This window comes from Neolamprologus brichardi, chromosome 5 (genome assembly GCF_056152115.1).
Source record: "Neolamprologus brichardi isolate AB-2024 chromosome 5, ASM5615211v1, whole genome shotgun sequence".
Classification (NCBI taxonomy): Eukaryota; Metazoa; Chordata; class Actinopteri; order Cichliformes; family Cichlidae; genus Neolamprologus; species Neolamprologus brichardi.
Window position 1 is genome coordinate 25,751,037 of NC_142108.1, and position 22,349 is coordinate 25,773,385.

Here is a 22,349-nt window from a genome sequence, read left to right on the forward strand (position 1 = left end):
GTGGGTCATGAACAGACAGTAAAGAAAGACGCGGAGATAGATATCTAAATGTAAAAAATACACAAATGCTTCTTTTCACAAACAAATTTCACCTACGTCATTTGCTTAAATAATTTATTACCATGTAATCTTTTGTCATAGTTGTTAAAATTGAAGCTACTCTTATAGCCTACAGTGATCGTACACCTAACGTGTAGTGAAGCAGCTGTAACTATTGCTGAAAAAGATCTGTGATCCTTCCATGTTTGATGCCATTAATATACTCAGTGATGATGGGGGTGGGAGTGAAAGTCTAAAATAGGTTTACAGGGCCACAGCGCTTCAGACATTCTTTTTCTTTTTTCTTTTTAGATGCCAGGTCCAGTTAGCTGATGCATGGAAAGAGAGGCGAGGCAGTCGCACACTGAGGGCCAAGCTTCCCAGCATCCCTCCCTCTCCCTGTTCCCGCCTCGGCGTCCAAGAGCTCGGGCCTCCGGCTGTGTAGCCATGACAACCAAATGAGGTAAATGGTTGCAGGAGAATCCTCATCACGACCACCTTCACAGCACTTCTTTTCAGTGTAGCATGAACGTAGTATGTACAAGTCTTTCCCGCATTCTGCTCTGTATCCAGTGTAGTAATTCCCATTTGGAGTCACAATAAATGAATCTCAGCTCTTTCTTTTCTGCAGTATAGCATCCGCCTGCTTTCTGTCAAGCTAACATTACACGCCCCAAGGGTTGTTTTTATCCCATTATTCTCTTCAGACGGCTTTAAAAAAAACATTACCTTGTTAGACTGTATAAAAGATTCTCACAAGAGAACACGACAAAGGCACATGCTGGGGAAAATATGGAAAAATGAATCATGAGTATGAGGGATCAAGAAAATGCAAACCTCTGTCATCCAAAGAGGTTACTCCTTTGTGCCGTGCATATAGAGGGGGAAAAAAGGCTGCAAAAAAGCAGTAAAAGTTTGGAATTGCATTGCATGTTGAGTAATCCTCCTGACTTTTTTTTTATCCTTTCATCATATTGCACAATTGTCCAAATGCAGAAAGCTCACACTGACAGATACTGTACTTGAACAAGCTGGATACTTGTTATGCAAGCATATGGTATTTCATTTTTCTCCCAAGTCTCTAATTTCTCTAACACCCTTTCCAAAAATAGTGCAGCCATTTGCATACCTGCAGTGTGATAACACTGCTGTGTGAAATAACACACTGTGCAGTGTTTACAGATGAGCCTTCCTCATTTGCTGCTGTGACAAGAGAAAAGCTGTCAGGTCCAGGGAAACGAAAGGAAGACAGTCACAATTATTATGGGATCACTTAAAGACTTTGCAGGCTTCGTGACGAATCACATTTCCACTAAAGATGACATGTGATTGAAACAGAAAAATCCGAATGAATTTGAATGAGGTCCTCTTCCGAAAATAATATTTTACACTAACACACCCTTCCCCTTGCTTTCTTTACGAGTGCAGGCAAACAATGTTTTAAAATGTTTATTATTTGTCCAGTACAATTTGGTTTGTATCAGAGGTATATGGAAAATTAAACATATTTCATTAGTAGCAAATGAACATCCTTTTTTAAATCTGTATTTATACAACACAGTGTCTTTACAAATACAGACCAGAAGACAGAAAAGAAAGGATTTTATTAGCAGTATTACTGTTTTTTAACGAAACATGAAAATACAGCTACACATATGATCTCTTTAACAGTATCTGTTTGACATTTGGAAATGCATTCAGCAGCAGTAGCATTGTCACCACTCTCTTCTGTCACCCAGTTTAGATTTAAGCCTTACTGACAAAACATAACATGGCTTTTTTTTTGGTATTCTAAGCAATATCGAGACACACTGTACGAGAGCAGCCACTACTACCTCTGCTTTCCAGGGTGCACAACGCCAGAATGTTATTTTGGGGACGGATTTTGAATAGAAATTGAATAGAAAAATAGAAATGAATCTGAAGTTTATACTGCAGATAACTCAACAGTGCATGCTGTAATGTGCTGATATTGTTACTTAATTAAACGAGTAAGGGAGAGGAAAGTGCCATGCTAACATATGCTTTAAACTAACAATTAAGCTAAATAAATAAATTGTTAATGTACAGTAACTACATAGTAGTTGGAAATGATATGTATCAAAAGCCTCCCTCTGATTCCTTGACTTAGGTATGTGTCTGTTGTTATTAGCTGGGGATGTAGTTTGCCTTTTAACGGAAAAATGATTCGGCTAATGTAATCCCATTTAGCTATTCCGATGGTGTCATTTTTTTTCTTGAATATGTCAATATGCTCATCTACAATTACAGACTCAATTCCTTTAAAAGTCCTTCCAATAGACTCTTTTAATGTGAACTTGCAACTAATGACATCTTTCCAGTGGCAGTGAGCAATTTCAAATGTTGTTATTTAATAGAAACTGCCAGAAAAAGTTGAAACTGGAGACTTTAAAAATGAAATTCAGGTGCAAAAAAGAATTGATTAGTTCAAGCCTGTCAAGCTTTTCATTGTTGCAATGCTGCTGTTTAAAGTTATGACAGCAAAAGACAAAAAATCACACGTGATCTTAATTCTGAAGGACTGGGTCGTTCACTGCACGGAAATATAAAAGTATGCTTCTCATAGCTAGCTTACAAATGTGGCTTCAGCTTCTGATTACTTGACATGTGTGGAAGATATGTTCAGGTTAGCAGCACTTTGTGTACAAAGCTACTCAGAACCAATTAAAAAGACCTTTGTTAAAATAAAAAAAAACATAATATGTGTTATTTGTTCTTACATAAACCTTTAAATGTTTGCTTACTATAGAAACAACCTTTGACCATGCAGTTTGATTAGTGCTATGAATTGTTGTTCAGACTTTCAAACACCCTGCTTTACTTTTCCATGAAAAAGAGAAAAAGGAGAACAGAAATTTGGCAAATGTAGCAGTAGCCAACATAAGTTTGGCTGGAGTTGATAAGCATCAAATTCCCCGTTTGCAGGAAGGAGGTGCTACCATTAGAACTCTAAATTCTCATATAGTGCAATCTTGGCTAAGTGCAATGCTGAAAAGATATGAATCTGTAAACCCACAAAAATATGTTTATTTTGTTATATTCTGCAGATATGCACTGTTGCTCATCTTGTAGAGCATGCACACCACTTCAGTATAGAAAACCAAAGCTTGACAGGCCTGCTGACATACCTAGTTACCGTTATGACCGGACAGTTTATGAAAGGAGTTTATTCAGAGGTCATTTTATATAAATTTATAATAATCATATCTTTAAAGTGTACCAGATGGTGTCAAATCTAGCAAATAAACAACATCCATACAGTAAAAATCACATTGTTTATAAGGATGTGGCATTTTCAGCACAACATGTGACATTACAGGCTGGTACCAACAAACAGTATGAGATAACACAAATTTCATGAGTGTGTACCAGGATCATAGGAGTTTCCTTTGTGCTTTTATTGATGCCTACACAAATGGAAAAATAACAAAAAACAAAGAAGGCCACATTTATTTTTTGTCAGTTTCTGCAAAAATGTGCTTAAAAACGATGCACATTTAGGGCTATGACTTCTTCAAAGGGGACAGAGGCATTTAGAATTCCTTTTTAACTTTTTTTGACCACACAGAAACAAGGACTCTTTTCTCATGGCTCTTTTTCTATCTTCTGTTTGTTTGCATTTAGAGACTTGACATTCTTTCTGCTACATATCTCAATTTTACTGAATTATTCATGCCTTACAAGAATGTAAGAAGCAGTACAATATACCTTCAGTTTGGGTGGCAAAAAAAGAGTCTAGCTTTCTGCTTTCCATATCTTAATAATGGAGGATTTAAATATACATAATGCAAATATTGTAGCTAAAAGACATCCATGAAATTCAGGCCATAAGTTTATTAAATTTGGAATGTGCTGTAGTGTTGCTGCTTTGAATACAGATCCTGTTCATGAAGCCGGGCCACGTTCACACTGCAAGCTTTAGCGCTCAATTCAGATTTAATGCTCATATATGACGTTGTGTTGTTGTTGTGTTCGTTGCTTGCGTGCCTGCTCACAAAACTACTTAAATAGCCAGTTTAAATAGTAAATACGTTTCTAATTCCACGGTGAACTGCTCGCCATTCTAAACTGACCCACATTTGAAAAAGAACAAAAACTAAAATGTTGCATGCAGCATGCTGTAAAGAATTAAACACATGGACCACTGAGGCCATAGTGTTTCTTTTATAAGCTGATGTACAGTGGAAGCCAAATAGTTCATAAGGATGACAACAAGGATGAGGAAAAAGAGAGCCAGCTTCTTAACACTATCCCCGCCAATGATGAAATATTCCAGCAATCACTGTTTTCATATCATAAAAAATTCTAATTCTTACTTTTTCTTTTGGATTTCACTTTCTTTTAGCCTCATCTGCTCCCTGAAAAAGCACATAGAGTTGGGTTTTATCACCTGCCAACAAGGCTGGGTTGTTAAGAGTGATGTAAAAGCTGCGTGTTTACCGACATGACTGTTTCGATTGAGTTTGCATTGCAAAAACTCTTCTGGCTGGTCATGATTTTTAAAAATTTTTTGAACAGTCATTAAATTGTTAGAACAAATATGTCTTGTCTTCACATATACATTCTTTCTACTTTTTCTACCAGCTTGCTGTACTATCTAATGCTACACCCAGAAAGTTTTGGCAGTTCACCTAGAAGCTGTTTGCCAACAACAACAAAAATTGAAGAACGCCTTACTAACTACCAGGCACTGGACTGTTAAAACGTGTGTGACACAGCGGGGTGCTACTGCAAAAGCTGGAGAAACACGCACAGCCAAACACCACTACAGCCAGTCAAAGAATAGTCTAACATTTACCAGAGAATTTTGGTCTAAATCAGAAATGAAAAAGTTGGTATTTCAACTGATTGCTGATTTGGACACTTTTGCCTGCAGTCTGAATGTAGCCATAAGAATTTTGATATGACATTTTAATTTGACAATATCAAAGCCTCAACTTTAATGCAAGATATCAAACTTTCTAATAAAGGTACAGCAAGATGTAAGATATCTTTAAAATATTACTGGATGTTTAATTATTTATTCCTAAAAAAGCCAAACTCTTGCTTGTCACCCTCGTTCCCTTTTTCTTTTGAAGTGACCTTCCTGTTAACGTAAGTGTTGAACACTGTCATATATATAACCATGTAAGACAGAATGGAAGAAAATGTAAATCTTTGGAGATTATACCTGTTGAAGTAAAATGTGTGTACAGTGTGATTTGGCTTTGATTTGGGAGCTATGTTTACCTCACTAGAAACAAAAGTCCTTATATGCAATTTCTCCTCCATCTGAACCTTTGGCAGATGAACACAGTACCAGTCTATTTGCTGTAATTGAGGACTAGCCAAAATTAGGTTCACCATTTAAAGTGCATCATTTAACACAATAATTCTACATAGATTCTATTTTTATATTGCATTTACCATAATTTATTCATTTAATTGATTATGCTGTTGATATTTTATGAATTTCTTTCTACACAGTTCACAAGTATCAATCTAAGGAAGTTACAGTATGTCCTCTTGATTTCTATGATTGTTTTACTTTACACCATTTTATTTTGTACATAAATTTGTGATTATGTAATAAATATGTGCTAGAATGTGTAGACCCACTAGAAGCTTTTTCCGCCTGCAGTACATAATTACCCAAATCCTGCTTGTTGAGCTGACATCCCTGCCACAGTCTAATTCTACATGCAGAGAGAGCAACAGTATTTGCCATCTTCGGTGCTTGTGAGCAACGTCTTAATGTTAGTGAGAGTGGCTGTCCAACAGAGACTCGAGAAAATGGCAGGATATGCCAGCATATCATGTTATAGGCAGTTAAATATCGAGGTCACTGGTCAATATGACATCCTTTTTTATGGAATCAAGATCAAGCATTCTGGCCTACTCAGATAAAACCCCAGTGAAAATCATTCAAAGGGTCACACTAACTTTGAAGCCATTTTTACAGGATTTCAGATTCCAGGATTGAATGTCCTACATGACTAAATTTTGAAAGATTTTTGGTATGACTAAGACTAATACGAGAGTACTGCAGTAACACTTTTTTTTTTATTATCTATTTCTTTTCTTTTCTTTTTTTTTTTTATAAAGGTCTTGGCATATTTGTGTAGACTTATAACACTGAGCCAAGAGCCAGTGGCCATAAATGACCACAAGCACTAACAGCCAAAAATAAGATCTCTATAATAGCATTTTGCAAGTGGTGCAGCACACACGCTAACCTTTAATAGGACTCATTCCTTTCCAGTGTCTTTTATTACCATATTTCAGAAGTCCATGTGCAAAGAAAACAACTTCAGCCTTAACAGGGCAAGATCGTACCATTGAACAGTCCTGGATATTGGCCAGAAAGGAAACGGCATGGGGCACACATTGTCTTCTATGTTCTCTCACTGCTGGAAGGAGAAGGGCTGTGCAGTTCTTTAAAAGTAAGTCCTTCTCACTCCTCACTCTCCTCTTCATCCCCCTTAGTGCCTTTACTCCAACGCTGGAAGCAATGAACAGTTGAAGCCAGGAAGAAACTGGTCATAATGGCCACCACAGACACTGAGATGCCAGAGAAAATGATGATAAGAAGGTCTGTTAGAGTCAGGGTGGCCTGGCACTCACGGAAGCTGTCCTTTGAGAGCTGGGTAAGGGATACACGTCTGCCATCCATAGGGAGGGAGCACTCCAAACCTTTGACCCCTACATAGAGAGAGTAAATGCGATTATACAAATGAACAAGACACATTGAACCTCATATTCATTCATTTCTATACAAATTCATTCTGTGGCAGTACTTACATTACAGTTTACATCATATACAAAAAATAGCACATAGTCCAGGTACTGTAGGCCTTAATACAGTTCACTATATGCACTGCACAAACACAAGAACTCTAATTTAACTCCCCACTGGTTTAAAATTAAAGGTGATGTGCATTTGATCTACTGCTCATGCAGCCCACACCTGCTCAGAACTAAAGACTATCAAAGAAAAGTGGAGAGCATAGTTTGAGCTGTCCTGTTTGTATGAAGCCCTTTAATTCTGATAGTGGAATATCTCAGTTCAACAGGGTAACGCGGTTTCTTCCTAAGTGTGGGAGCTGATTTAATAACTGTAAGGTCGATCAGAAGTCTTCACTTATGAGTTGAAGTTGCACTGTGTATACAGTACACCCACCCACACCATGACTGTAGGTTCACTCTTGGAATACAGCTGAAATACCGTGAAGCAAAGTGATACAGTATATGCATTAGTGAGACATGGTTGATTTTATCTAGTGTGCTGTTGTGCTGTGAAAGCAGCCCATTTTCACGTCAAAATGCATTAGTTTCAAATGGTTTGGTGAATGAAAATAATTTTAAAAAGAATTTAATTTGCTAGCTGCACAAGGTAGAGCTCTTAGAATGCACACGCTGTTGAATAATGACCTCTGTTGCACTTCAAAAATCCACTGATGTACAGCATTAGCAAAGGGCACTGTCTCAGACAGGGGCACCTTGACCAAACTCATCTCAAGATGAAGCCGTGATAAATCAGTGAGTGCTGCTCTCTGTGCCTTTGTCACTTTAACGTGGTTTATTGTTCAGACATTGTTTAAATGGAAAAGGACAGTGACTATGGCTTATTGGATTTCAAGGATACAAGCCCTTTATCAGAGTCTTCTTTTCCTCTCGTGATTACAAATGACATCAGCACTGGATCATTCGGATCAGTTTTAACACGCATGTGTTGATTACAGGCCACTGATACTATCACTAAAGACAGAAGGTGTTCATGCTGACAGAGTCAGGTATTCAAGTTCTTTTAATGAGAACTTGATTAACATTTGACATTAACTTGATACAAGTTCTAATTAGGTGCTAGAAATGTTCTTTCTTTCTGTATTTCTTGACCTTCATACTGCAAATGTTATACATCAACAAATTTAATGTAACTAAATATTGGCAATGTGCACAGGTGGGAAAAGTAACGTAGTACAAATATTTTGTTCTGTTCTGTGCTCTACTTGAGGTTTTTTTTTTAATTTTTTGACAACTTGTTACTTTTATTCCCTACATTTTAGTACAAATATCTACTCTACTTAAATTTTCATTAAAAAAGGCCCAATACTTTTGGCTTAAGCCATTTGAGGGGAGTTATTGTTTCCTGTACCTCCACAAGGTAAATGGAGGGAACAATAATATATAAAATCCATCCTACTGGTGTACCCATCAGCTGTGCTTGTTGCACATAATAAGCATCAGTAAAATAGGTAAAAACATATAATTTAGACATCATTAATAGCAGTACTCAAGAATTACAGTGGGCTGGAATGATCCAGAAAAATCAGGAACGGCATTTTTGGTGCAATTATTATAATTCAGACTCCACTTAAGTCTTATGGTTGCCTCACCCACTGAATCCACTTTTCATATCCCTCTTTGGGTATGGAGGCAAAGTCACTAAGTCTACAATTTGGTAACAGCAAACAGAGACATTTACTATCTACCTAATCTACTTAATGAAGATTGTATGTACTTTTTCCACCACTGACAATGTATTGTGTGAAGAACAAGACATATGGATGCAAGTGTTAGTTTATAGGTGGGTAGAGATAAATCTTTAGAATGTGGGTGGCTACTTTCTACTGATACTGTGCATGCAAATGCACACGCTTGGCAGTACATCAATTCTGGATCTTTGCTCAACAGTCAGCACAACATGGAGCATACTGAAGATTTTCAGTACTGCCTGAGAGTATGTTTGTTCAATTAAATACCTTAATTCTGCACCAAAATGACATTTTTTATGTGGTGTTTAATTTATTACATTGAAATTGTGGTAAAGTATTAGAGGAATGTTAATAATACAACTAAAACATCTGTGATGATCAATTAAATAATTGTTAAATGTATACAACTTTGTTGTAACCCAAAATTACAAGACGGGAAAAAAGTTATGTTTCATACATATTAAATACACTATTTTGATTCAATGTTATTTTAAAATAGCACCTGTCACAGTATTTGGGTTTTTCATAAGGTTCTGTCCACATCTCCATCTTCGGCAATGGTCTTTGTCACTAAACCTTTTAACAATAAAGTACGAAATCTAGATGTCAATAATCATGCACATGTTTTGATCTCGTTTCATTTACTCTGATTTCATCCCTCTTTTTCCAAGCACCTTCTTCACTTGTGCTAGACTGCAATAGGTCAGACAAAACATTAAAAAACACATTTCTTACAGACATCATGATTAATGTATTCCAGTGTAACTGTATAAGCAATTTATGAATGCATTATAGCCTGGAAAACAATGAGGTTTGGTGGTTCTGCTCTTTTTAGACTTACATAAAAATGCCACATCCAAGTTATCATGTTTGGGAGTAATTCCGACAGTACATATTAATGTATTATACATGTTAAAACCATTTTTTAAGAACCACGGCATTTATGTATTTCAATTTCATCACAAAATCCCAGCATCAAGAGGTTTCAATAAGCCAATACCATCAGTCCTTATGTAGCTCAAGAGGAGCATATTGGTTCCTGGCATCATTAAGTCCACGACATGTCGGCCATATGCTCTGGGAATCAGAGATCAAAACAAATTCATGTTTCACTGCCTGTGAGAATGCTGCTCATTCAAGTTTGTATGTCTGCGTGACATGCATGTGCTGAAGAGGCAAAGTTGGCCTTATAAAGGCCGCAATGTATTTAGAGATGTTTAATCTCCTTTTGTGGCAAGTATGAGCTGAAACGTTTTGTTGGCTTTTAATGCTTTCAAAATCCACTATTCTAAGCATTGCATTGCGTAACCAGCCACATGGCTCACACTTTGAAATTTGCAAAGTGCAGTTTAAATCAGCTGGGCTTCTTTCTTTTTCTTTTTTTTTAATTGTTATTTTTTTCCAACATTTCTATTTTCTCTGACAGTACTCAAAACTACTGCTTGGACCTAATTTATAGACATTAAGAGTGTGATTTCCTCCTTTAATATACAGGTTTATGAAATTAATTGTTTTTGTATAAAGAAGCATCTTGTTTTCTGTTTTATCTAATATGCATCATCGATGTATATTCCAAAAAATAGACATGGGTAGAATGCAAATTAATTTGCATTAACTGGTTAACAGCAGTCATGCTGAATGAAAAGTTACCTCTAGCATAATTATCACATCCAAAGACTGCCTGTCTTGTCCATTTGCGCATAAAACAAACGATTTACATTCATATTCTCAATGTGCTTTCTGCATTGCAAATAACCAGTCACCTTAGAGACTTCGCCTTTGCCTTTTGAGATAGTTCTGTCTGGTCTTGCCTCTTTCAGATGCTTGATTAATGACATCTGAGACTAAAATTATCCTGGTGAACACATGGCCCCTGCAGGAGTAGCAGCATTATCACATTTATCAAAATGGATTTAGAAAACAGATCAGTGGTAGAAAGAGGCAGCAAAGTTATTTTCTTCCTGGTAGTACTACTTTTTACTATTTTACTATTTTAAACATTAAAAGAGCTAACATTAAAAGAAAAAAAAAAACCATTATCCCAGCTTGTTCTCCCATGGGATAAAATTACAACCAAAATCTCACCAATGCTACAGCCAACTGACTGCAGTTAAATCCATTATAATCCATTATTTGAAATTACGTGCAAACAAATCTTCTCTTATAAAACGATAACAGACTCTAGACTTGTATGAATAGAAATAGCCTCTTAGTTATGAAAAGTCAAGCCAGCGCAGAAGAACCTTAAACCTGCATTCCTTATAATGGCCACAAAATCCAATGATAAACAAAAGTAAAACAAATGATTCTTCACCAAAGTGAAGAGTTTATTGTTTCACTCTGAGATTTCAAATCTTATTAAACATTGTAACTAAACAGGGTCAGCTTCAGGGTGTAGCCACCCAGTACTGCATGAGCATATCATCGCTACAGCTTTTATGATAAAGAATTTGAATGTATTCCATCATATTCCTCCTATTCTGCAGTAATTCAGAGGCTTAGTAAATATCACTATAAATATAAGTTAGATGAGCCTGATAAAATCTGTGAATATCCTTTTAGTAATTATTTGAGTTTGATAAGTTGAATTAAATGTCTAAAATGTTAACGTATGTGTTTGTGTTAAATTAAGGTATTTATTTACATTTATCTCACACAAAAATTCAGTATGTGGTTCACAGCATAACTTCTTTGCATGTACTTAATATTTTTGTTTAAAATTGAATCAAAATATTTGAGAAATATGTATCTATACTCATCAGTATCTTGTATTAAAATCATTAATTATTCAAATCAATATTATTTATTGTCAGCAACTAGAACTAAAAAGTGTAAGTAAAACACAATAACGTAGAGTAATTGAGTACCATGAACCTTTTTTCATTGTTTTCTTCATTTTGTTTTTTAAATACTCTGAGCTTTTGTGTTTGCTCTCCTGTTTGCCATTTATCCTTCAAGTATGTAAGGCTTTGAGCTAAAAGGGAAAAGGCTCCTGCCTTTTTAGTGCTTGTTCATTTCGAGTTATTTCCATGTTTATGAAAATTGAATTTTCAATTGGAAAAATGTTAACATGTGGTCATTTTTCATAAATGTATTATGAAACACACAACTACATATTAGTTTGTTTGGTTTTTTAGACTTAGACTACTAGTGAAATACAATAACATTCATATTTGAATGTTCGGGGGTGATCGTGGCTCAAGAGTTGGCAGTTCGTCTTGTGATCGGAAGATTGCCGGTTCGAGCCCCGGCACCAACAGTCTCGGTCGCCTACTGGTGGTGGTCAGAGGGCCCGGTGGCGCCAGTGTCCGGCAGCCTCGCCTCTGTCAGTCTTGTCATCACCAATGGGTGCATGACTGAATGCAGTGTAAAGCACTTTGGGGTCCTTAGGGACTAAGTAAAGTGCTATACAAATACATTATATTTACCATATTTAATATGAAGTACAATTTTGATTACGTTCAGTTTACAATATTAAGTAGATCGGAACAAAATTTTGGATTAACTGACCATCTATATTTCAGTTACATTGACCAAGCATGTCAGTGTTATTTACTCATTTTTTTCATGTTTGTTTAACAACTACAATTATTCATTTCAACTTAATATGTTTAAGATTTAGTTATTTAATTGATCGAGTATATTGAACAGATTTGGCTGGTTTCCAATCTACTCAATATTTTTAAGTGTAAAAGTGTTGCCTCAAAAATTTTAAGTAAATGTCAGTTTTAGTTTTTAGAGTGTGGGTACAGCTCAGAACAACACAAGTCTTGTATTTGTGAGTCTCACGTGTAATTAAAACACATTTAATGCATTTATCACATTTATTAATTGAACTGAAATAAATGAATACATTTTCATCTAATATAATACTCATTGCTTCAGTAGTTATTTCTCAGTTATTTAGTAGTATCTATTATTTAAACAACTCTGCCTTTGTCACATAAGCATTGTTATAGCTGGAGTAATACAGGGAGCTGTGAACAAGCTTTGTGACGGCAGTTATCCAGGACATCCAATGTTAGGCTCAGTGAAGCCAGGAAACCCCAAGAGAGCCAGACTAACTTAAACTCACTTCTGGGAAGAGGCTCAAAGGATGAGGCTCTCTTTTGACTTTTCTATTTATACAACTAGTTTAAAGTAAAAAAATAATAATAAATAAATAAATAAATAAAATTTAAAGAAAAAAAAGTAAGTGCAATGCAAATACAGTTAACAGATACCAACTGCATAAGTGAGCGAGAGAGCGAGAGAGACAGAGAGAAAAGGCTTTGTTTCCTTTGCTTATACCTGTAATTGAATTTGGTACCTGTCTTGTCCAGTGTAAATATTTTTAGCAATGATGTATCTGGAAATACAGACTGCAGTCCCTGTGTTTTGTTGCCCGGGAATAACACAAAGATGCACATTATCAACCTAGATTGAGCATATGCTCTTAAATGTTTAAAGCCCAATTCTTTGTGAATCCAGCAAAACATTTAATAAAGATATGATTTCTAGTAACTGCAACTTCACACTTACTCTGGCAGAAAAATAAGATGGTGTTTTAAAGTACACAGAGTATCTAGGTCCATGCAGTGAGTCAATGACAGCTTGTTAAGTGAGTAAGCTGACGGGGTACAATTTTCAGAGTTCAAAAACACGTGTAAGGAGCAGGCTACTGTGCACTGACACACCACAAATCAGATCCTTACACTATCAGGTATGTCTGCCCACACAGCTATGTTACATTCCTGGCACGGACAGTTGATGGATTACGTTTAGGATTATAGCCAGTCAACAGGACGGGCTATCTGCTGTCTCAGTTGTGATTGATCTACCTAGCTGTGGCACAATGATATCAGAGGCTTGTTTCTCTCCCCTCCCTCAACACCACAGTCTTTGTCCAGATTGATCTCTGCACCAAAGACTAAAAGCAAAATTACCCCATCAGTACATCTGCACACGTATAGTAGTTAGCTTTCATTTGGCCATAGCATACTGGTGTCGAGGTACTCTCTATGAATACTCCAGCTGCGACAATGATTAACAAAACTGTCCCCTCCCTGCTGTATTAAACGGGATGAATGTGCCATTCAAGTCCAATATTCAGCGGATGTAAATAGAACAAGGCAGGCATAATTGCAGAGCGACTGAAAAATGATTTAGTTCTAATCCTCCAAAGCATTTGAAGGAAATCTGGGAGAAAATGGTGAGATGTATGCAAGAAAAGGGCAGCAGCAGGGACTGGAGTGTGGAATGTGTGAAGTGAATGCACAGCTGCACAAAATGACGAGCACGTATGTGACAGTGGGGTGAGGGTGACTCGTTCAGAAGGGGATTCCTTCTGCATGTAGACTCAGAGACATCGTTGTACTATGGGAATATTTAAAACATCTCATCTCAAAAACAATTGAAATTGCTTATTCCCAAACACCAGAGGTGACTGTCTAAAAGCAAATGCTAGCAGATATATTTCCACTATGTCATTGGACTGACAATGCAATGTGTCTATTGTCATAATTCATCCCAATTAAACAGTTAAATATGCAAGTCATGTATGTCATTTATGCCTCGCAGTTGGCCACATAGATGAACAAAAAAAAAATCTATCATGCACGATGTTACACACTCGCAGCGAGATAATGCTTTTGGCTTTTCACCTTTTATTTCTGACACTGGCAGATTATCCCTTTCTGCTTCTGTATGAGCTCTGTCTGATGCTATCCCACTTTGTAATCCTGTCCACCTCTTCACACTCAGCTTTCCCTTCCCAGTGCTCTCTCCTTCACATCCCAACTTTAAATAAACATTAAATTAGGCCAAGATAAATCAAGCTGTCCGTCTGTGTTAATGGAACAGATATTTTCTCTCCACGGTAAAGATAGCAAACGATCATGCTGGGTAGTATGGCAGCATGCGAGTGTGAGCCAGTGGCATCATATTTTCAGACTGTGCTTTGGAGTGCAGAAACAGGTCTCAAAGGAGATACTTGATACGTTGTCAAGGAATATTCTGATTTTGACCCTGTCACATGAACTGCTAGTTTGTCGTGAAAGTGTTTAGGTCACGACTAGTGTTGATAGCAACTGCATGACGAGGCTCAGATCCAGTCTACCGTTGCCCATGAGAGTTGGCCTGTCTTGCCCTGTAGGCAGCTCTAGCTCCAATTACCCTGGCCAATGTGCTGTAGAACTGTGTCACTGTGAATTATACATGGCCTTTGTTCATCCTTAACCCAAGAGCACTGGAGACAGCAGTGGATCATGTTTACACTCATCCTTCCACTGAAACATTCATGAACTTCACTGTTGGCTAAAAACTAGACATTTAAATGGTGCTAATTCTTCTTTTTTTTAATGGAAAAGTTTATATATTTATATGACTAATCAGCTGACTACTCAACAGGACAGTTGATGTTTTTTGTATAAAGAAATGGTAAGTCTGGTTTAACTAATTTTAAAAAATCAATAATAATTTTTATCAATGTTGCACATCAACTTTTTTTTCTATCCAAAAAGTCCTGAATTGATGCACCTTCCAAGCATTCATCATGCTGGCCTGCAGTAATCACTGTTATGCAAACACGAAATTGCGCTGTACTGTGAACTCAAAATCACAGGGGAAATCAAGAGGTGAAAAATGAAATGGGAATCCAGTTTACAGCATGGGCTCTTCAGCTGCTACATTATGCAGGTCTTAACCAAGGAAGTCATTGATACCTAGGGAAAACATAAAATAGCACTACAACTTTTTCTTTATTTACAAGTTTGAAATTAGTTTGAGCTAGAGCGAAAGACAGAAAGAGAGATAGCTTATTAGTGCAATATTTTAATTCTGGAGAAGGATTTCTGATTTAAAATTTAGTGAAAGGCTTTTTCCTGCAGCAGTCTAGCTTCTGCGGTCTTTGTTGAATTGCTAAGAAAACAAAAACACATTCTTTAGTGTTTCTAGGTCTTCTGTTTATTGGAACAAAACCAAGGGAGCTACACTGATTTTCAGCTGGACTTTCTTTTTCACCTTCGTGTTTCATGCCTTGTTTCCCCTGCTCTCTCAACATCATTTTGTGGCTTGTCATCTGCGTAGCTGGAGCAGACTATGACTTGGTACTCGGATGGTACTTTCATCACGGCTCCCGTTATCACATGGTACTAGTACACTTCCAGTAGCAGCTGCGTTTTTTTATGTGGCCATGCAAATGATGTTATCACAAGCTATTTGCATAGAGTTGCACATAATTGTTTGCTTGTTTTTCTATTCTACCCTTTTTGCAGTAACACCACTTAGTTTCAGACTGAAGCCGCATGACAGTGAATATTAAAATGAGTATGTAGTATTTAATTGGGATACCACTAGAGTAGCCTTAGCCCTTCTGTTTTTAATATTATTGAACTCTTGCTGGTAAGAGAGACAAAATTCTCAAATTTAAAAACTATTTTTTGTAGCTATTCACCTGATTTGCTGCTTGCTGAAAAAGACATGAGGATGCAACACCCACAAGTGTGAAAAGAGCGCACTAATGGAGAATTTAAATTCTACTTTCTGTCTCTGTAACTGATTTTCTCTGAGATGAGTGAGACATTAAGTGGCAACGCCAACACTGATGATGGTTGTTAGAGTTGATACACATTGAAACGCTTACCAAGTCAAGCTCATTCACTAATGAGTGTCCATCTGTTTATTGTGTATCCTCTTCCAATACAGCATTTCAGAGACTAGGTCACTGCATTTTTCCATGATCGAGAGCTCAGCCATTACGTTAATTAGGTCTGGCAGTTTGATTCCTGCATGTGTGAACCGTGTTTGTAAGTCCAATTCACTATAACCACAAATTCTCCTGCAATATGTTCTTAACTTCTTTATATTTGTATGAGCTGGTTGAAAACTTAGTTATGTAAAATAAACTTCTGCTCACTTCAAAAAACACATTCAAGGTGTTAGTGACATACATGAACATAACAACACATATAATCCACAGACAGTATTTTGGTAGCTGTGTAGTTTTATTATGCGATACACAAAGCCGCTTCTATAAACTAAACACAGAATAAGACAGCAACTTGTTTGGAAAGATATTTTCAGTTCAGTTACTTGTCCTGTGTGACTGGTACTAATTTGCATTGTTTTCCAATAGACTATGATAAAGTATAATTAGTATCCCTTTCACCAAGATATTATTTATCTTGGTCTTATTAACACTAGAAAGTAAATTCCAGACATATTTTGTCTAAAGGAAATGATAAAATATTACAAAAGACTGAGCATAGATTAGTTTAAAGACTCTTTACTATTAGGTTTGACTGTGCGTTTTGTCCAAGCTGCTAGGGCCAGAAAACAAACACTTTCTGATGGGAATGTAAAAGCTGCTGATGAGGTGAGATAAGCATTACGAACTGAATTTGAGAGTGTGTTTTGGGGCCAGTTGGCAGTCATGACAGCAGCTTGGCCAGGCCTTTGGCTTCTTCTTTGTTGTTGATGTCTGTCTGGCCAGCTTTTGCCTTGGTCCAGACCTCTGAATCAGTCCAATCGACTGTGTTGACTGATTCATCTGGCATCGTGACATACAAACAAACAATGTTTTCTATTGAAAAAGCAAAGAGTGCCATGGGATCTCTAACGATTAACCATTAGCCCCTTAAAAAAAGCATTAGATTCAGGTGGAGACATTGGTCTCTAGTGATTGATAAGGGAAATTCAAATCACCTTGTCCCACAGAAATTGGTTAGAATGGAGGTAATGTCGACTGGAGATGGAAATAAAGTGTGATGTGTGATATTAGGTAAGGCCAGCGCTGCTAATGCAATTCATTATGCCCGGGAGTTGACAACACATAGAGCCTGTGATTAATGCATTTGCAAACTCCTGCTTGGGGGAATTGGGTAATCTTGCCAGTTTATCAACTTTCCTTCCTCACAGGCCTAAACTTGCAAATTTGGGGCAAATGAAAAAAGAACACAGAAGCAGAATCAATAGCATGGTACACCATGGCCTAAATGTATATTAGAAGTTTGCTTTTGTGAGGTGTCAGCAGTTTGTAACAGCCAGCCACTTTGGGAGGCAGCTGAATTAGAGTGTTACCCAGTCAATTCACAATTTTAGAGAGGGTTATTTCACACATAAGGCATAAGGGCAGGCTGGCATTGATTTGGACTACATCTTTTAATAATTAACCATGGATTTCATTACAGAATAGGAATTCTGGAAAGGATATCCACTATCTGAATATCCTGTCTGCACAAGAGGGCAAGGTAGAACATCAGCTGGCAGGGTGAGGGGGGTTTGGTGTTACCCGACTGTCTGACAAAATATTAATGTCAAACCCAAATCATCATCTTTTCTTAAACCATATGAGTATTTTGGAGCTTTAACCAGAACAAACAGCAAATGAAAAGTAATCTAGTTGTCAAAAATATAATGAAATGAAATAAACTGAACAATAACTAAGCTACATCTAAAAACAAGGTATACACGCAGGAAACACAATTTAGTTTATTTTAAAACAAACTATCTAAGGTCATACTTCCTTAAAAAAGGTTCCTGCTTTGGAAATTTGAAAACACTCATGTGGATATGCGCATGTTTTTTCTGCAAACACTCATATCTTCTTTCGGTTAACCTATTCAAGAGACGAGAGCAAGTTTACAACCCCCATCTTGAACCACACTGTTATTCAGGCTTTTGATAAAACATGTTTCTTTGTTTATGCAGGGCAACATTTTACACCCTGACAGTAACTGTACACCTTCATCTTTAAACCCAATAAACTGTTCAGGAACATTTTGTGGCGTATTCACAGGTTTGGTTGCTGTTTTGTTTTTAAATACACCCACTGTGAGCCACATTCAAACAAAGTTCTCAGAAGATGTACAGCACAGTTTAAAGTTCATGTATAGCAGTACTGTCCGATTTGTTTATTTTAGCTTTTTGATCGAGTGCAGTAGTCTTCTCTTTTGAGAAACCTTCTGTCTCTTATGTGAAAATGTTGATTGCGATTAAGATATTTTATATAGTCTGATAAACAGAACGCCAAACAATGGTAATGCATTCTGTTTTATCTGGGACATACCATGCAACTCCCATTGGAATACATTAGCTCTTCTTTCATGATGTAAGAAGATCTTACCCTGCATATAATACTTCTGAAAGGACATGGTGACCCCCTTTGTCTTGTTTTATTCCTCAGATAAGCATGCACACATGGAGATTGCCTTGCAAAGCCTCCAAAACTTCAGTCCTGTTATCTAACTCAACGCTGCAGGCTAAATCACAGTGGTAGACAGCGTGTGTATATTATGAGCCTTAAAATTCACATGGATAGAGCAATCAGCACAGGAACAGGAGGAAGAGTCTGATTTTCAGTGGCATAGAAAAATGGCTGAAATATTGTCAACTAAATAGCAAATATTATGTGAGAATTATATATATTATCTTAAATATTATATAGCCAATATAAATATAAGCCACAAATGAATGCTGATGATTACACAGGATATAGGTCAGGTTTATCTACATATTCAAATGTGAAACCATTAGAAAAGCAAGTTAGATTCTTAATGTGAGTTGTTTAATTTCTCTTTACAAATCACACAAAATTACATTTCAAGTTGCTTTCTATAACAACTGATTAACTTTATACACACACTATCCTCGCAGTTTTTACTTTCAAATGAGTGCTATTGTCTCGTATTACACACTTGGTCTCACACATTATAGGCTGTGGGGGTGGAGGGAAAAAAAGACACAAAATTAGAACAAGGGAGGGGAGGGGGGGGGGGGGGGGGGTTTCCTCTCCTACAGGGAAAACATAAATAGACCAGAGAAGTGTTGTGGTAATGGATTTGCCATAATACTGCTGAATGTTGTAAAGAGATATGGTTTATTTGGGTCAAACACATGAAGAGAAAATGACTCTTTTTGTTACTTACCATTTGGAAGCTTATTACTGTTCTCCGTTAGCCATGCAAACAGGTTGGCAAAGTTGCAATTGCACACCCAGGGGTTGCCCTCAAGCCTCACTACCCGCAGGGAGGGCAACTGACTCAATGCCCCCACCTTTAGGGTAGACAGCGCATTACGCTCCAGTTCAAGTTCTCTCAGTGAGGTGAGGCCCAGGAAAGCATCCTCACTCACCTTGCTCAGATATGGGTTGTTTCCCAGTCGTAGTTTGATCAAACTCCGAGACTCCCCAAATGTCCCCTTAGGGATTTCAGTCAAATTGTTGCTGCCAAGGTCCAGGAAGACCAGCCTGGAAGAGGTGCTGAGAGTCCCTTGTTCTATGTGGGAAAGGGAGTTGTTCCGGAGGTCCAGATAGACCAAGTCACTGTATAGAACCAGAAAGTCAGAGGGGATACGGTTTATCCAGTTGTCGGCCAGCAAAAGCCTCCGCACATCCAAGGGGATCTCATCGGGTAAACTGGTTAGCCCACGGCCACTGCAGTCCACAGTGTGAGGATCTGGGCACAAGCAGGTTGCTGGGCAGTTCTCCCCCCGGGTCCATAAGACAGAGGACAGCAAGATGAGGATAAGCTGAAGCCAGCAGACACATGGCAACATGGTCAAGGGGGGGAAATGAGTTAGGGGAGAAAGAGGCTTGGGGTTAGAACAAATAGGAGAGGGTGGTTTGGGGTTAGGAACAAGAGGATGAGGGTCAGAGGGCAGGAGATCAGGACAAGGGAGGGAAAGGGGTGACTGAAGGGGGTGAAGGGGATCAATCCTCCTGGAGAAACATCCTTTTGTTATGGAGATGAATTTCTGGAAGGGCTCAGGAATTGGGAGATGGCAGAGCAGCGTTGAAAGCTGCTTTCCAAGGGATCATGTAGCGAGCTGCCTGGATAAAATAATAGCCTGCCTGCTTTGAATGAGGAAAGACAGGAGGATAGTAAGCAGTAGGTAGCTTGAAAGCAAGAACGACTGCTTTTAACACCGAGGGGAGGGTAGAATGAGAGTGGTAAATAGACACGAGCGAGCAGGGAATGAAGAGACGTCGGGGGCACAGACAAGGGAGAGGGGGGTTGAGGAGGAGGCTCTGTCCGCCACACTACCCCACAGTTGATCTGGCGGCAGTGACAGACAAAGACAATAAGGTCTCTGACACAAAAGGATATAATACAAAGCTCTGATTCAAGCATGACAAGCAAAGAGTAACATCGTTACATCCCTCCATTGGACCCAGGTCTCTGTATAGGAAAGCCCGTTGGTCTGATGAGAGAAAGAGAGAAGCTCACGGAACATCGCTCAAGTGTTCGTAAGGTTGTCTCCCCTTATTATTCCTTCTCTATCTCCCAGTGCCCTGCAACATGCTGTGTTACGCTGTCCAGCCCTGCATCAAAGCTGTGTGAGAGAGAATCCAAATATCCAGGCAGAAGCCTCGTGAATGTAGATTGCAGTGCTGAGCTGCACACAGCCATGCCAATCCAACGTCTGCTTCTGAATCTACCACAGTTTATCACATGCCCTCTCCCCGCTCATTATTTCCAGGGGGCGTGCCTGAACCACGCTGTCAACACGTGATGTCACTTCCTATAGTGTTAAAAATGATGATTGGTTGTATCTTAAAGTATAAAATTTGAAAGATGTGATGCTGTTTATTTTAATTGACATTTATGTGCCCTTAAAGACATATCCAGGAAAAAAATATCTATCATGTTATATACCTTTAGAAATCTATTCATTTTTTTACATTTAGCAATGAACATGTAGATATATCGATAGACAGACAGATGTATAAATATATAGAAGTGTAAATACATTGGTCTTTATTTATGTATATTTATGTTCCTGTAGTATTTTGTTTCTACAATGAACATGAGCACAGTTTTGGTGTAGTGTTAAAATGCCCTTGCAGATCACCTGTCCTCTTGAAAGGAAAGTTTATTAATTATTTAGCTTTTCAATTTATACATATTTATAACATCAGTATCTGAGGTGCATTCAAGTCTCAACCCATAACGTAAAGAAGAGGATTAATTCTGAGCGTGTATTGAATTCGACAAATGGGATTTTCTCTAACAGGTAAATGTAATTAGACCACGGTTGTTGCAGGGTCATGGCAAATTAGACCTGTGGAGAATGAGGGTCGTGTGAAATGTCTTAGAAAGTGGCTTTGTCACGCATGAAGTGTCAGTGTCTATTTTCAAGATGATAACAGATTCACACACTGGTTCACAAGTTTAACAAAAATTGGCCATGCACACACCTGCCCATAATAACAGGAAGATGACAGTAACATCTAACTCATTTCATCACAGAAGATCTAATAATAACTCTTTGCTCAAACTTTGCATTCACTGAAATGTCTGCAGCGACATCGTGTTGACAGGAGTGAAAGGCTCTCTCATTTTTTGCACAGTTAGCATATAAGAGCTGTAAAACTCTAAAAGCTGAGGCAGCGTAAATTGTTTTCTGTAAACACATTTCAGCTTTACATCTCACTGAGAGAATTTAATGGCACTGCTGTTTTTCACAGTGTGATGAAACATTTTCTGTCTCATGGACAGTTTGATGCTTTTCTAAGGAACGGTTTCCTACACTCGAACATACTGATACAGTTGACTGCTCCATGTCCATTTTACTGCTGTTGTATTCAAATAAATATAGTGATATAAGTGATAAGGAAAAACTGTAAATCCCATATTTGGATCTGTAGATCATTCCTGACCTAAAGAAGTCTGTTATAAATAAATCAGCTGTTTCCACAATGTAGAAGTTTATAAATATCCAACCACCCATTTTCTCCAAATTATCCAGTTCCAGACATGTCAGTTTAAACAAAGAAACCCAAACCTCACTCCCCTGGCCACCTTCTCCAGCTCATCCAGGGGGACACCAAGGCATTCC

The 22,349-nt window shown here is 37.8% G+C and overlaps 1 protein-coding gene across 2 annotated transcripts; it reads right to left on the reverse strand.

Moving 5' to 3' along the window:
* Positions 1 to 1,624: 1,624 nt before the first annotated feature.
* lrrc38b (leucine rich repeat containing 38b) lies at positions 1,625 to 20,948 on the reverse strand. Of its 2 annotated transcripts, XM_087840914.1 has the most exons (3): positions 20,617 to 20,948; positions 19,439 to 20,072; positions 1,625 to 6,741 (listed from the first exon to the last, which is right to left on the reverse strand). In XM_087840914.1, the coding sequence occupies exons 1-3, from the start codon at positions 20,674 to 20,676 to the stop codon at positions 6,494 to 6,496; spliced, it is 942 nt and encodes a 313-aa protein (XP_087697040.1). In that variant the 5' UTR covers positions 20,677 to 20,948; the 3' UTR covers positions 1,625 to 6,493. The 2 variants fall into 2 exon arrangements, with proteins under 2 accessions (XP_087697040.1, XP_006782974.1); XM_006782911.2 differs by lacking the exon at positions 20,617 to 20,948 and having other exon boundaries at positions 19,439 to 20,172.
* Between the last annotated feature and the right edge of the window lie 1,401 nt (positions 20,949 to 22,349).